The 16712-nt window shown below is 35.2% G+C and overlaps 1 protein-coding gene across 1 annotated transcript; it reads left to right on the top strand.

Annotated features, from left to right (window-relative positions):
- The first annotated feature begins 1365 nt into the window (after positions 1-1365).
- LOC121315792 (serine incorporator 1-like) lies at positions 1366-16461 on the top strand. The gene is made up of 10 exons (XM_041250204.1): positions 1366-1473; positions 6302-6463; positions 8884-9077; positions 9767-9846; positions 10957-11094; positions 13320-13489; positions 13575-13665; positions 14073-14217; positions 14497-14724; positions 15222-16461. Exons 1-10 carry the CDS (start codon positions 1435-1437, stop codon positions 15358-15360), a joined length of 1386 nt encoding a protein of 461 aa, XP_041106138.1. The 5' UTR covers positions 1366-1434; the 3' UTR covers positions 15361-16461.
- Positions 16462-16712: the final 251 nt, after the last annotated feature.

Raw genomic sequence — 16712 nt, 5'->3', positions numbered from 1 at the left:
CTGCACAAAAGGGCTGTGCTGAATTTCATTAATATTATAATTTAACTAAATAAATGATATGCTCTAGTTTGCAATTCAAATAACTATTATTTTCTGAGTTTGATATCATTCTCCTTAATTTATTAAAAATTCACTTTAAATATTAAAGCATTTGCCTTTTTTCTTTTAAAATTACCAGATTTTTTACCTTCCCATGTTTATACCACAGAATATACTGCAGAACCAAAGATTGCTTGAAGTTACAGTTGAGCTTCTAAATATATACGTCAAACTTTTAAAGTGTATCGAGAGCAAGGAAATACCTTTGCGTTTGGTTTTTAATGTGACTTAGAAAAACCCGGTTAAATTCAGACATATGTTTGCAAACCATCTATACTGCAGCATTCTGGAAAATTGTGTCTTCTCTTTTATTATTATTATTAAACTTGTGTTATGCTTTTACTTGTGCTGTTTGTGATTTCATAGGAAATAAAAACACATTTGATAGTTATTTGAATAAGACATTCAACTGAACCCTTTTCTGGTTCTTGCCCATTTAAAGCACTTCTAATTTTAGATAATTGCAGTTTTTTTTTTTTTTTTTTTTAAACTGTACCCATACTTTTTGATGTTGTTGCAATTATTCTGAATGATCTTGTTTAATTATAGAACTATCCAGTTTAATGTAGGATGCTTCAGTTGTAACTGCTTTTCTCATTGGGTTCATTGCTCCTGATACAGGGAGGAATAATAAAACGCCATGTCGAATAGGAGCCAGTGCCATCTAGTGCGCAGTGTCCCTCCTGGTATTTGTTTCAACTGACCAATTAAGCTTCTAATAAGCACCAATTAAGTAATTTAGGGAACAGTTGGAACAAAAACCAGGAGGGACACTGGCCCCCCAGGACCAGACTTATCCACCTCTACATTAAATGACAACGCACTTCCACAGGGGGTTGGGGCTTGGCCATTGAAATGCCCATCATTTACTGTTGCTAGTTATTTTTATGTAGGGTAACTGCGTTGTTTTCTACTGGCCTATCTATAACCTGAAGGTTACCCTTGTTTCTGTCTTTATTGTAATGTTGTTTTATGCTTATGAACAAATGTTACGTCTGAAAATAGTTCTGTTGATGGGCATGTACAATTATTTGAATAACCCCAAGGCAAATATAAATAATAAATAACATCCTATATAAAATGTAGTACACAACAGATCTACTCATTGAAATGGGTATTCAGTTGGTTATAATGTTACACACAATATCCATTGCATTCCGTTTTTATTTTTCGTACCTACCACATCGGTTCATTTCTGCAGCATTTTGTACAGAGGAAGTGCGTCACATGAGAGTTGCGTCAGTGTGTGTCTGAGACGGAAATGGCGCAGAGGCTGTAAACAATCTGCAGAGAGCAAGCGTCCATTTTTATAGAGGCTGAAAACAGAAAACAGAGATGGGGGCTGTACTTGGACTCTGCTCTATGGCCAGCTGGGTAAGAAACAACAGAAAGACAATCTAATAGCTAGATAACAAACTAAAAACTAAAAGTTATAGGCTCTAAGTAGTATGTAATTTGTCGGTACCATCTTGGAAGCATAAGACACATTCACTATTCAATAGATGACATCATGTCTGAGATGAGACGAACAAACAACAACATGGTGCTGCTGGGCTGTGACCTGTTTACAAGCGATGACTCGTGCGCATAAATATAATAACATTAGTATAATAATAATAATGAAAATTATATCATGTGGATATACTTGGTTTAAACGTATTTGCGGTATGTGTATTGAAGGGTAATGTGTGGAATAGCGTTCTTTAATAAAGGAAGAAAATAGTAATGTCAGTACTTACAGTTGGTGTTTTCATTAAATTACAACTCCAAATCAAAGCGAAATTAACCCACTTTAATTGGTTTCTCATTACCCCCCAAATTCCTTTCCACAAACTAATAAAACATGTTGTCCGGCAGTAAGATACATGAGCTGTCATGTTGTCTGGCTTTGTTAACCTTCATCAGTATAACAGCAAAGTAACATTGTACCTGTTGTGAAACTCCCAGGGACTGAAAATAAAACGAGGGACTCCTGACATTAATATCAACGATGTCTTAAAAACTGTACAAAGTGCGGTTTTTCTGCTTTTTAATTTGTTTGTGCAATTTACATAACCCACCAGATCACTCATATTAAGCGTCGCCTTTTTGTTTCCCTCGGGGATATTATCGTTCAGAGAATCAGACGCATGCACATAGAAAAACAAATAATAAAAAATATGAACATTTTCAAAAAATAACAATTAAAAGAAAACAACGTACTGTATAGAAATAAAGAACTGAGAAAATCTTAGTGTTAAAGGACCAAAAAGAAAGTACACAGAAAGAGTACACAGAACTGCAAATGCAAGTCAAAAAGGAAGTTAGAAAGGCCAAGAGAGAAATAGAAATGAACATTGCTAAAGAAGCTAAAACCAATTCCAAAATGTTTTTCCAATATTACAACAGCAAGAGAACATTCAAAGAGGAGATTAAATGTTTAAGAGATACAAATGGCAAAATCATAGAGGAAGAAAAAAAAATAGCAAATATGTTAAATGATTACTTTTCACAAGTTTTTACAAAGGAAGATACTGACAACATGCCCCACATGTCATCCAGTTCCTATCCAGTTTTAAATAACTTTAGCATAACTGAGGCAGAAGTGTTAAAGGGACTAGGAGCTCTTAAAATAAACAAATCCCCTGGGCCGGATGAGATCCTCCCAGTAGTACTCAAAGAAATGAAAGAAGTAATTTACAAACCGCTAACCAAGATCATGCAGCAGTCTCTTGACACAGGGGTGGTACCGACAGACTGGAAAATTGCAAACGTAATACCGATCCACAAAAAGGGAAACAAAACTGAACCAGGTAACTACAGACCAGTAAGCCTGACTTCTATTATATGCAAACTTATGGAAACTATAATAAGATCCAAAATGGAAAATTACCTATATGGTAACAGGGTACTGGGAGACAGTCAACATGGTTTTAGGAAAGGGAGATCGTGCCTAACTAACTTGCTTGATTTTTTTGAGGATGCAACATCGATAATGGATAATTGCAAAGCATATGACATGGTTTATTTAGATTTCCAGAAAGCTTTTGACAAAGTCCCGCACAAAAGATTAATTCTCAAACTGAACGCAGTTGGGATTCAAGGAAACACATGTACATGGATTAGGGAGTGGTTAACATGTAGAAAACAGAAAGTACTGATTAGAGGAAAAACCTCAGAATGGAGTGTGGTAACCAGCGGTGTACCACAGGGATCAGTATTAGGTCCTCTGCTATTCCTAATCTACATTAATGATTTAGATTCTGGTATAGTAAGCAAACTTGTTAAATTTGCAGACGACACAAAAGTAGGAGGAGTGGCAAACACTGTTGCAGCAGCAAAGGTCATTCAAAATGATCTAGACAAGATTCAGAACTGGGCAGACACATGGCAAATGACATTTAATAGAGAAAAGTGTAAGGTACTGCACGCAGGAAATAAAAATGTACATTATAAATATCATATGGGAGATATTGAAATTGGAGAAGGAATCTATGAAAAAGACCTAGGAGTTTTTGTTGACTCAGAAATGTCTTCATCTAGGCAATGTGGGGAAGCTATAAAAAAGGCTAACAAGATGCTCGGATACATTGTGAAAAGTGTTGAATTTAAATCAAGGGAAGTAATGTTAAAACTGTACAATGCACTAGTAAGACCTCATCTTGAATATTGTGTGCAGTTCTGGTCACCTCGCTATAAAAAAGATATTGCTGCTCTAGAAAGAGTGCAAAGAAGAGCGACCAGAATTATTCCGGGCTTAAAAGGCATGTCATATGCAGACAGGCTAAAAGAATTGAATCTGTTCAGTCTTGAACAAAGAAGACTACGTGGCGACCTAATTCAAGCATTCAAAATTCTAAAAGGTATTGACAGTGTCGACCCAAGGGACTTTTTCAGCCTGAAAAAAGAAACAAGGACCAGGGGTCACAAATGGAGTTTAGAAAAAGGGGCATTCAGAACAGAAAATAGGAGACACTTTTTTACACAGAGAATTGTGAGGGTCTGGAATCAACTCCCCAGTAATGTTGTTGAAGCTGACACCCTGGGATCCTTCAAGAAGCTGCTTGATGAGATTTTGGGATCAATAAGCTACTAACAACCAAACGAGCAAGATGGGCCGAATGGCCTCCTCTCGTTTGTAAACTTTCTTATGTTCTTATGTTCTTATTAATATCCAGTTTATATCTGTTTTAGTGTTTTATACCTCGATATTTGCTTTCTTTAAAGGCCACTGTGATTATGGTAATGTTATTTTTTTCAAGCTTCGAATCTTGCTGCAGTGTCCTGCAGCATCAGATGTCAGTTTTGGCAGGTGATGGCCAGCCGCTTGTGACTGCACATTTCAAATACATGTCCCTGGTAGATTTTTTTTATAACCATAGAGCCACATAATTTTTAAGTTCTTCAAATTTTTTATCTTTGAGATTGCACCCGAAAGTCAAATGTAAAAAACTTTAACTTATTTGTTTTTAAATGTGTTTTTAATATCTTTTTGGTTCGTATTTTTATTTATTTATTTATTTATTTGAGTAATAGATTGATTATAGGAGGGGGGTCGGGTGGTATATACCAACAATGAAACCGCATTGTGACCCCTCAAACTTCATTGGTCAGAGTTTTCCGGGGCGGAGGTATATATTTATCATGGAAAACTGTAAAATGTTTTTGCACATACTTTTTTTTTTTTTTTTTTTTGCACGTATTTTTTGTAAAACTGTTTGTTAACCAGCCTCATGTGATTTATCAGGTTGATCCATCTGATAAAATGACAAGTTGTAAGTGAAATAATTTTGGAATTTGTTTTTTCTACAGTTCAGATTTTAACCTATTGACATGATTAGGCTGACAAATCACCTAACAGGTAACCCCCTACTATCTGTGATATACACCAAACTCGGTGCTCAGGTTTGTTCAAGCAACAAGGAAAAAAAAAAAGTGTGTGTGTGTGTGTATATATATATATATATATATATATATATATATATATATATATATAATATATTAGGGCTTGAATTTCATCACAGGATTGCAGGAATCACACATTTTTCAAGTTCTTCCCATATATCCGCAACTTTCAGTAAAATCCAGCAGAGATATTTTAAGACTGCAAGCTGTTGTGTTTTTCACCCAATTTAAAATGCCTAATTAAAGCGCTACAACAATCTCTAAGGAAGTGGATGTCAGTGATGAAAGCACTATGAGCCGCATTCTGAGTATTGGTGGGTAAAAGAAATACATAAAAGTAGTGCTGGATATTTAAAATGCCACAAGACTTTATTCTCTCGTACGTGATTCTTGGCTGCCATCTTTAAGCATTATAGAAACTGAGTACAGTTCAGTAAGTAAACAGTTTTGAAAAAAAAAGACTATTAAATCTGTCTAGGTGTTGTTTTGCAAGCGGTGACTTTTGCTTTAGAAGAAGAAATGGAGCACTGGTTAAAAAGAAAAGCACCTTGCACCGATGAAGCAGCTGATCCTTCTGCTGCAGGCAAAAAAAGTTTGCCAGACTCCTTAAATGAAAACAATGCAGAATATACAACACAAACAAATGATAGCAGTGAAAGGAAAGGCAGAAAAGATACATTTCAGCCAAACTGGCTGAAGATTTACCCATGGCTGGAGTGTAATAACGGTGAAATTAATTGTTCAGTCTGCAGTCTTTATGGAACTGTAATGTTTGCTATCCACTGTTACAAAACGTCAGCATTATTGAGACATTCTAGTGGCAGTATACACAACGCAGCTTTAAAATGCGAAGTAGAATTTTCATGTCAGGCAATGGCAAAAGCAATGGAGAGTGCTCTGTCTCACAGTGATGAACAGCAATTACGTTTCCTGAAAGCAGCTTATTTTAAAGCAACACCAGTGTGAAATTATGATGCAGTAAAAAAAATTCCCATTCACCCCTAAAATTTTGGAATCCCCCTTGGCTGCAAAATTAGGGGCGAAATCTCCCCAACACACAAACATTTAATTAGTCCTGATATGTGCATTTTTTTGTGTGTTGCTTGCGTTTGGTGTAAATCGGAGATGGTAGAGGGTTACCTGTTGGGTGATTTCACAGAATGACCAGTAAACTACTCTGATATGCTTGCTATGATTACACAATACAACCCAAAATAGACAAAACTGTTGAGCAGTGACATCTATTTATAATATTGCTGATTGAAATGAAACACATTTGTTTTCTAACCTTATGGAATAACTTACATTTCTTTTTTAGATCCCTTGTCTGTGTGGGAGTGCACCCTGTCTGCTGTGCAGTTGCTGCCCCAGTGGAAACAACTCCACAGTCACTCGACTCATCTATGCATTCTTTCTTCTCCTGGGAGTAGGGATTGCTTGCATTATGTTGATGCCAGGAATGGAAGGACAGTTAAAAAAGGTAAGGTAAACTATAGGAAATACAGCTTTAACTGCATTCATCTTCCAAACTAAAATATCATCAGAATTACCAGCCATTCTTGGAAAATTTCTAGTACAGTGTCCACCACTTGCACCGTCCAGGGTTATTGCGGGCAGCCGTTTATATTGGGTGTTGATTCCAATAACAAAGGCATCGCTTATACCGTGTTAAGCACACCGTATATTTCAGGCAAACTCAGCTGTTTGGCTGTTATGTGCCATTCACATAGATTTAAATAACAACGAACTGCTTTATACTGTAGTAATCGTTTTTACTAGTCCACCAATCAGCTGTTTTCACCTCATTACCTTGCCATTCACATAGATTTCAGTAAAAAAAAAAAGGAGCACTTTACTGTAGTAAAAGCTTAACCGATTGATCAGTCAGCAGTTTGCACGTCGTTACTGAGCGATTACCCCTGTACTCTACCATGGCTATTTAATCCCTGTACGCAATGTCGGATTTATAGCCTACCTGTATTGTACATTTCTGCACTTGCATTACTTTGTTTGCACTTAATTATTATTACATTCCAGGGTTCGACTTTAACCATGGCCTGGTGGCGTGGGGCCAGTAGAGAGCGCAGTTTGGCCAGTAGTTATGAAGCACGACAGGACCGTCTGGGCCGGTTAGATTTAACTAGTATTTTTTATATATATATATATATATATATATATATATATATATATAGGGCAGCTGGCTCTTTGAGCTAATATATATATTATATATATATATATATATATATATATATATATTATATATATATATATATATATATATATATATAGTGCATATGGCTTCCATTTCATGAATCCAAGAAAACGAGCCAGAGTGTCAAAAAGATGAAAATTAATTTACAAACCATTTTTAAAAAAAATAACTACGAACTAATCCGCACGTCATATTTGTTGTACAGTCAGAATCTGAGACTACGTACCGAAGTGCTGTGTTGGTACTCATTCCCGTGGCAAATCTTTTACAAATCGGGTTTTCTACAACTAAGCAACCAATAAGCCAAAAGGAAAGCGCTGAAGTCAATAAATCATAAAGAATGTAATTATGAAAAAAGTGAAGACAAACATTTAGAGTGGAGGCTTCATTATGACAGAGAAAAAAAGTAACGTTTGGCGTCAGTTTCCCAGACTTGCAGATAAAACAGCAGCTTTATTTGTTATGAATTCAACATTTAGTTTACATCATGTCCAGTCTCGCAGTAAGATGTCCCGATGGACACCCAGACACTATCACTCAGAAAGATTGGCGCTGACTTGGGAGAGGTTACACAACGCTTTAAGTAGGATTGTTATTATTTTGTATTATGAATATTGTTTTAATAGTGTTTATTATTAGGATTAGGGATTGAAATTTTGAATAGTTTCCTATTTGAATACACAGGGTGCAACCTTTTTGTGTATTCGTGTATTATTTTGTGTATTCGATTACCCGAGCTGGTAAAGTTTAGCCGTGTTAAAACAATGTCCAAGATGAGATTTCTTCGCTCTGTACCTTATTTCCTTTTAATGGTCAGTGCAAATGTTGACGTTGCGCCATTCATTCACAGAAAGTCAATAGTAGATGTTTTAGGTTGAACTACAGTCCAGAGTTAAAAAAAAAAAAAAAAAAAAAAAAAAAAAAACCTTTCCAACTCCAAGTATCTTGCATTTTCTTATTAGTCATTGCGTTGTTGTGCTTAACATTTAGTATGTCTTGATATTCATCATAACATTAACCTTTCTAATTTAAATGTTACCCAAGTTTGGATTACTTCTTTTAGCATTTGCTATATGCGTGTTTATTGGTAACATATTGTAAGGCTTCTTTTAGCCACTTTCTTTTGAGACGTGGGCTCTCTTTGGTTGCCATACACAGTTAGAAACATACTGAAAATAAAAACCATCATGAAAAAATATATAAATATATTGGGCCAGGTAAAATTGCATCCAGGCCAGTAAAAACACTAGCTCAGTGGCCCGAGGGGCCAGTAGATAAAAATCTAAACGTAGAGCCTTACATTCACAGGTTTTCATACATTTTTTTTATTAGTGTAATGAGAGTGTTAGTAAAGATTTTTAACCGCATACACGCTTGTTTGTTTTGATTACTGTACTGGTGGTTGGGGGACATTTTCAATGTCAGGTTATTGTGTGGGAGTTTATACCATCCATCTCGCTTACTGGGGGTGAATCACGTTAACACAGACACGCCCATTCTAAGCGGTGGCGGCTGTACTAGAAATCTACTTGTTGAAGCAATTTTTTTTTTTTTTACCAAAAGATATTAGTATATGTGAATTATTGATGCAATGGATCAAGCATTGCCTCTTTTGTCATCTTGAGGCTGAATGACCCAAATATATAAGTAACAAATATTTTTAATGGGATGTTTGTTTTTTGCTCAAGATTCCTGGATTTTGTGATGGCGGCATGGGGACATCCATTCCTGGAATTCAGGGACATGTGAACTGTGATGTCCTGGTTGGCTACAAGGCAGTGTACCGGATTTGCTTTGGGATGTCCATGTTCTTCCTGCTCTTTTCATTGCTGATGATCAAGGTGAAGAGCAGTCGGGATCCAAGAGCTTCAGTACACAATGGGTAAGAAAGAATATTACCATTAATGCATAAATATGTACACTAAACTGAAATATTAAGTTGGCTGCTGTGCTAATTTTCAGCATGGAGATGGGATGAGTTTGTGCATCTGGTTTTTAACCACGGTCCTCGGGGACCCCTGTGTCTTCTGGTTTTCATTCCAACTGAGCTCTCAGTTACTTAACTAAACCCGTAATTGAACTAATAATTAGCTTAATTAGGCCTTTTTAATTTATTGTTTGTTCTTAAGCAGTTGGAGATTTCAACTTAACATAAAATTTTATAAATAACTTGAAATATGCAAATTTAAGAGCTGAGAACAGTCAAATAGGTGTAATTAAGCTAATTATTAGTTCAGTTAAGGGCTTAGTTAAATATTTGAGAGCTCAATTGGAATGAAAACCAGAAGACACAGGGGTTCTCAAGGACCATAGTTGAAAACCACTGGACTGATCAAGTCACTAATCCTAGTTTAAATATTTATACAAAATGTAAACTATATGAAACACTGCAATGCCAATAAATGAAACTGTTCCAGACTGTAATCTTCAGTATATCAAAGTTTTGCAAATATCATCTTTTTATTATTCATAGAAACTGACAATGAAAAAACTGTTTTTAAATAAAACCTTGCGAATAGGACCATGTGCATCTTTAATTGTGTATTTCACAAGCTCTTAACCCTTTCCCAGGTTCTGGTTCTTTAAGTTTGCGTCTGCTGTAGCCATCACTGTTGGAGCTTTCTTCATCCCAGAGGGACCCTTTACCACAGGTAATGTATGCTTCTGTACTCATGAGGCCAGTCTTTTTCAATACCAATAAAGAATAGTCTAGTTGTGAGTGGTTTCTATTCTGAGCATTGGAAAATCAATTTTTGAAATTTAATTTGTGTCAGTGTTCACTTATATGAGCTGTAACACATTTGTAGCTTATGATATTGATTTTTTTTTATGGGTTCATTTTGGATAAACTGGAAATAAAATAGAGAATTCAGCTTTACCAGTTACCTCAATTTTTTAATATATATAATATATATATATTATATATATATATATATATATATATATATATATATATATATATATATATATAGTTAACATTAAAAAAAACCCAATTGAAATACAGTTCATTTCATGTGAATGAAGTTCATTGAGGATAATGTTTCTTCTAGTCAGGATTAAGAGATGATTTAGGTGATGCAGTTCTATTATTGGGAAGTAGATGTGGCTCAACCTATTTTTATTTGTTGGTATGATCAGTGTGGTAAGGTAGTACAATTGTCGGACTGGCCAGCCACATACCAACACTCATTCAGTGAAAGTCACTGACAGTTGTTATACGTTGTAGATCTTTTGACACTTTTATTTGTGGCAGCAACAGGAAAGAAAACAGAAAATAAAACTTAGCTTCCTCGGAGCTCTGACTAAACTTAATATTGTTCCTCTAACTTACTCAGGAAAGGATGAGCCTTTGTCCCTTAGTTCATACAAAGCAACAATCTTTTTTTTATAATCCAGAATTGTAAACCCAGTCCAAAATACAGTTTGTAACACGGTTGGTCAGTATTGCAAAGCACATTTAAATCAAACCTTCACAAACAGTGTTTGTCTCCTATCTGTCCCTCTTCCTCCCAACAAAGCACACTGTCATTTTATCCCTTCCTGGGTTAACAGTAATTGGCTTCACTTGTGCTCTATAGTCTGGCTGATTGGCAGCCATCTTGACTGCAGGTGATTGTCCCGTAGTTGCCTTCGAGCTAAGATGGCTGTCAGTTACATAAGCCTCCAAGGGCTTAGAAGCTTTGACTTTCCAGCCAGTGACTGCATCACAATCAGTGTACATTTGGGACTTAAAGTAAAGGTCCTATGTTTGTATCCCACAGTGTGGTTTTGTGTCGGCATGGCTGGGGCTTTCTGCTTCATCCTGATTCAACTGGTCCTGCTGATTGATTTTGCCCACTCCTGGAACGAGTCCTGGGTAGAAAAAATGGAGGAAGGGAACTCCAGATGCTGGTATGCAGGTAAGTGTTTGAAAAAATAAGAATCAGGAAAATACATTTCTCCTAGTGTACGCTGTAGCAATCTGTCAAAAAAGTATTTAGATACCAATATTGTTATCCAGTGTAGCTCATACAGGGTTATTTCAATAAAATATACATTGATCTCTAAATACCTTTTAACTAATAATGTCCCTCTTTTCAAGTCAAGACACTGTAGAAAAGATAGATATCTCACAGTAGCACCGTCACTGGAACAGATGCTGAAGGACAACAAATGCCATTTCATGTCAGTGTTCCATGTGAACTGCACATGTTTTTATACTTTAATCTCTTGTAGCTCCTCCTATAAAAGGGTGTTTCCAGTACTGTTTAACATTATGTCAGTTTAATTTAGGCTATAACAGGTAATATAATTAATTATTATGGTCTGTGCATTTCATTCATTTTCATAATATATATATATAAAAAATGTTTATAATTAGTGCAGTCCCTTCAAATGAAGGAAAAATAACTCACTAAAACATGAGTTTGATGCAAATCACAATTATTCATACATTTACAAGTAAATTGCAGACCTTATGAAAAGAGACAGCGAGACACATGCTCTCTCTGAAAATGTGATACCTTCTCAAAATAACAAGAACTGAGGCAAGAGTTTGCAAAATTACTCGTAAATGTTTGAGTTTACTGCCCTTCAGATTTCCTCTCCCCAGGTGTCATTATAGGATATGTGCAATTAGTCCCCTGTTCTTGTTATATGTAGGCTGTTGTTTACACTCCCTCTGCATTAAAATGGATATTGCAATATGTTTATAAAAAAGACTTTGGCATTTATATTCCATGTATAATAACTGTGAATACATATTCATCATCACCAACTCCTAAATAAAGAGCATATTTTATATTCACTGTGTGGATGTTTCCACAAGTATCAGTTTAGGTAACAATAATGCCATAGTGTTAGTTAGGGGAGGCACAGTTTGATGGCTTTAGCTATCAGAACGTGCCTATGGAAGGCATGGTTTTATGGAACACCAGGTGACCAAAGGTAAAATCGTGATCCCTTCTAGGCTAGACTAATAAAGCAAAAGAAGCAAAAAGACGACCCCTCATGGATTTAGCAAGAATAACTGGTTACAAAAATAGTGCTTATAAGAATATGAAAAATAAAACTGCAAATTAGGAATATTTCCACATTATCTTGATTTAAAATCACTACGAGCACATTCTTTTTTTTTTTTTTTCTCATGTTCTCGACAAACACAGGATATCGCAGTAAAAGAATCCCCTGGGTAAGACAAAGTATTTAGAATCCCCAAACAGAAGCACCCTGACATGTTTACTATCAAAAGAAAGGCAATTTATTCTGAGGAATGTAAAATATATGTAGGATAAACTATAAAATACTTAGCAAGAGTTATATATTTTTAAGAGTTTTCCATCTTAATTGATATAAAATACGGCTCATGGTGAGGGGCAGAATGCCCAGTCTCTTGGCCAAGCCCCAAACACAAGCTAGCCAATAAGGACGCTCCGCAGTAAATTGAAAACATTCCTTTACCTTAGTATAAAACCACGAATTAGAGAGCCATGTTTTGTCCCCGACCTGAGAAGAAAAGTTACTGAGGTTAACAAAGTTGTTATGTGATTTGGGCATGCTTTGTTAGAACATCAGTATATACTAAGGCTCAATTAAGAATAAATTGTTGCCTAATGCCTTAGTTTTATCGAAATGTTGTTCTTGTGTAGTATTGACTGTAGTTTTTTTGTTTGATTTTCTGAATATTGTTGTGTGATTGCATCGTTTAAATACATTCAGTTGGTTTGAATAGATTCCTAGTAAATGATTTACTCTGTGTAACAAACACAATCTGTGAACTTTAGATCAAGTAGTTATAAGAATGTATTATAATATGTAAATCTGGTGTCATTTTCAGAGAGAGCTGTCGAGGAAAGGTTTATATAACAATAAATGGGATTATTCCAATAATAATTTGAACAATAAAATACCACAATTTTGGTGCAACATTATCTACAAGTTTAGACAGTGGTTATAGTAAAATGTGAAAGGCAGCTTCACGATACTTTACAGTAAGAACTCCAAAGAGTTTATTGTATTTATTGATGTTAATCAACTGGTCAGTAACCAGCCCTGGGCAAAACCCCAAGCTAGATTAATGTAGTTGAAGTTGAAGGAGGTATTAAGGTCATTAGAATAAACTCCTTTTCTTTTGTTCTGTTTCCAGCCCTCCTTTCTGTTACAGCTTTGAATTACATCCTGTCCCTGATTGCCTTGGTACTATTTTACATCTATTATACCCACTCTGAAGGCTGCACTGAGAATAAAGCCTTTATCAGCATTAACATGTTGATCTGCATTGGTGCCTCTGTGTTGTCTATCCTGCCCAAGGTCCAGGTACTGAAACTTTCTAACTTTCGTATCTCCTTTGAAATTGTTACTGTTTTTTGGTGCCTATATTCGTTTTTTCTTTCCTTCACAGGAGTCCCAGCCACGGTCCGGTTTGTTGCAGTCTTCCGTCGTCACTTTATACACAATGTATTTGACCTGGTCAGCCATGACTAATGAACCTGGTACTGTATATTTTAAGACTACTTGTTATACAATTCAGTTTTTATTTCCACAAATACAGAAATGTACAGCTATACTAGTTATTTGGGGTGTGCTCTCATTAGGTAAATCCTTGTCTTTTTTATGTCTATTATAAATGTTCACTCTTCATTTTACTACTCAACTCATAGCCCCACTCTTCCAGGGTTAAAGGAAATATATTTTAACTATCTTTTTTTCCTGTAATTTAGTAATGTCTTCAACTTGGGCAGTGGTCAGATGTTGCGACACATTATTTAACATATACTTTTTTTAGAAACCATTTGAAAAACAAACCATTGCTTTCTGGCATACATATTCCTCTGGAATGTTTTTTTTGTTGTTTTTTGCCTATTTTTTTACATTTTTTCATGTATGTGTTTTTTTCCAGATAGAGAATGCAATCCTAGTTTGCTGAGCATAATTGGCTATAACAACACTGGAACTCCAAGCAGCCATGGTCATGTTATTCAGTGGTGGGATGCTCAGGGAATTGTTGGCCTGATTCTGTTCTTGCTGTGTGTTCTCTATTCCAGGTCAGTGCTTTTAGATATCTAGATGTCCTTACTGATATGTCCCTCAATGTATTATTAATTGATATGTGTGTTTACTAGAAGCTAATTCCTTGACATTTTTTTTCAATTGTACATTTGTTTTGTCTTTACTTGTTCCTTTCTTGGTCCTTTATTAACCCAACCAAATTTCTCCTTTTTTTTTTTCTTTTTTTCTACATTTATATTTTCAGTGGTGCATGTTTTGTTACATATGACTTAGTGAGTCTAGAGTACTAACATCAACATATTTTCTGGTTACAGCATTCGCAACTCCACTAACAGGCAGGTGAACAAACTGACACTGACCAGCGATGAAGCCACACTGATAGAGGAAGGAGTCAACAGGACTGATAGCTTTGATGAGGGAGATAATGTGAACCGCGCAGTAGATAATGAAAAGGATGGGGTTACTTACAGCTACTCCTTTTTCCATTTCATGCTGTTCTTGGCTTCACTGTACATCATGATGACACTTACTAACTGGTACAGGTATGTGGTCTTTCCAATTGATGTTTCTTTTTTTCATATTAAAACTAGAATTTTATATGGCACTCCTATCCTTATAGCAGCTTTTTAAAATTACCAAATAAAAAAATAAAAAGTTTATATCTGTTTGCATTATAATTGCCTACTTTTTAAAGCTGCATTAGGATAGTACCGCCATTATTTAAATATAATCCTAGGGTATGTTATTTTTAAGGCGTGGATATTATGCGAATGGCCTGTGTTCAAGTCAAGAATGGTGAGAGGTGATCTGTGTAATGAAAGAATGCTTGATGCTAAACTTGCAGCTGATGCTTGAGATATTGAAGTTTAACATTTATTTTTAAAGGAAAGGTTGGTAAAATGGTGACTTATCAGCATGTATCAATTATTCATAGTATAAATTAGAAATGAATTGTGATTGCTGCCAAATACATTTAACCAGGCCATTGCCTAAAGAATGTAGACAATACATTTCACTTATGACATTTTTTGTTTTACAGCCCTGATTCTACCTATGAAACAATGACCAGCAAATGGCCGTCTGTGTGGGTAAAAATTTCCTCCTCGTGGATCTGCATTACCCTGTATGTGTGGACTCTTGTTGCTCCACTGGTTCTTACAAACCGTGATTTTGACTGAATAGTGTTACTGTTATGTGCTTGATGCTTTCTTACTCACAAAGTAGTTGCAGTAAACAGGATTCAAAGCTGAAACAAATTTGTAAATATGCATGCTATCATTGTGGTTGATCTTGCGTACTTGTTTAACTGCATGTCTGAGAATAGTTCTACTTTTCACATATAGAGCCTGAATAAAGGCAGTGTAATGTTAAGACCTTGATATGTTATCAAGAAACTATTGGATTTATGAGGGATGGGTCAAGATCAGTGTACTGAAATATGGAATTTCTGGTTTGTTCTGGTGATGTTTGGCAAGTCCTGTAAGTGATTAAGAGGGTGAGAAGGATGGATGTATAAAAAAGTGACTATATAGCTGTATGTGAAATGCTTATTAATCAGGTAGGATAATATAAAAATGTAATAAAGGGAATTTACATTATTTGAAAAAAATGAAGTACTAATTATCTGTGGAGATTTTCTTTCAATGCACTAGTAAGGTGTTAGGTGCATTGGCATACTAAGCTATCCTAACTATTGTGTAATATCTTGACCTGTAACCTCATTAGTTTTCCACAGTATTACGTTTTTACATTTCATTTGCTGTGATTTATCTTTTGTTTTTGATTAGTATTTTTTATGTTTCTACCATGTATTTTAACTTGGTATTGCATTGTAGATGTACATGTATTTTGTTCAATAATATAACCGGAAGTGACTTGTTTATTATTATTATTATTATTGCCTGCAAAGCAGCTCTAACGGTATTACTGAAGGAGAATACTGTTGTAGTGATAGCATTTTTATTTATTCAATAGAATATATATTTAGGGTATGTTCTAACTATTTAAAACACACACATCCTGCACAGGGCATTTTAAAGTGACATTTAGTGCCATCAAAAAGGACACCTTAATACTATATAACTGAATACAAATCTAGAATTGTTGTGTTTATGTACAAGGTCCTGACAGCGTTGTCCTGGGTACAGTTGTCAGTTTAGGGGTCAGAGTTGAAAGAAAAGGTGAAGCTACACTTTCAGAAAGATATGACATTACTGTTTCATCTGCTTGACATATGTGTTGTAAACCTTTTGTCATTAAATTACTTTAAAGGCAAATAATTTTTTTTTGTAATTGTCTTGATTTAACAGGTGACTGCAGTATACATAAGTGACTTTGTAAAGATTTAAATATAGTACATAGGTCACAGAAATATAAATTAGCAATCACATTACCGTTCACATTTTTAGTTTAATTTAGTGACTTCACAGGGAATTTGTTAAACACACAAAAAAATAAATAAAATCAGCCAGTATATAGTTGATCCCTGTACTAAAAATATGGTATCTAATGTACTGTACATAAACATATT

This window comes from Polyodon spathula, chromosome 5 (assembly GCF_017654505.1).
Source record: "Polyodon spathula isolate WHYD16114869_AA chromosome 5, ASM1765450v1, whole genome shotgun sequence".
In the NCBI taxonomy this organism is placed as follows: domain Eukaryota; kingdom Metazoa; phylum Chordata; class Actinopteri; order Acipenseriformes; family Polyodontidae; genus Polyodon; species Polyodon spathula.
The sequence above is the reverse complement of the archived record's forward strand: the minus strand, read 5'-3'. Positions and strand labels throughout refer to the sequence as shown.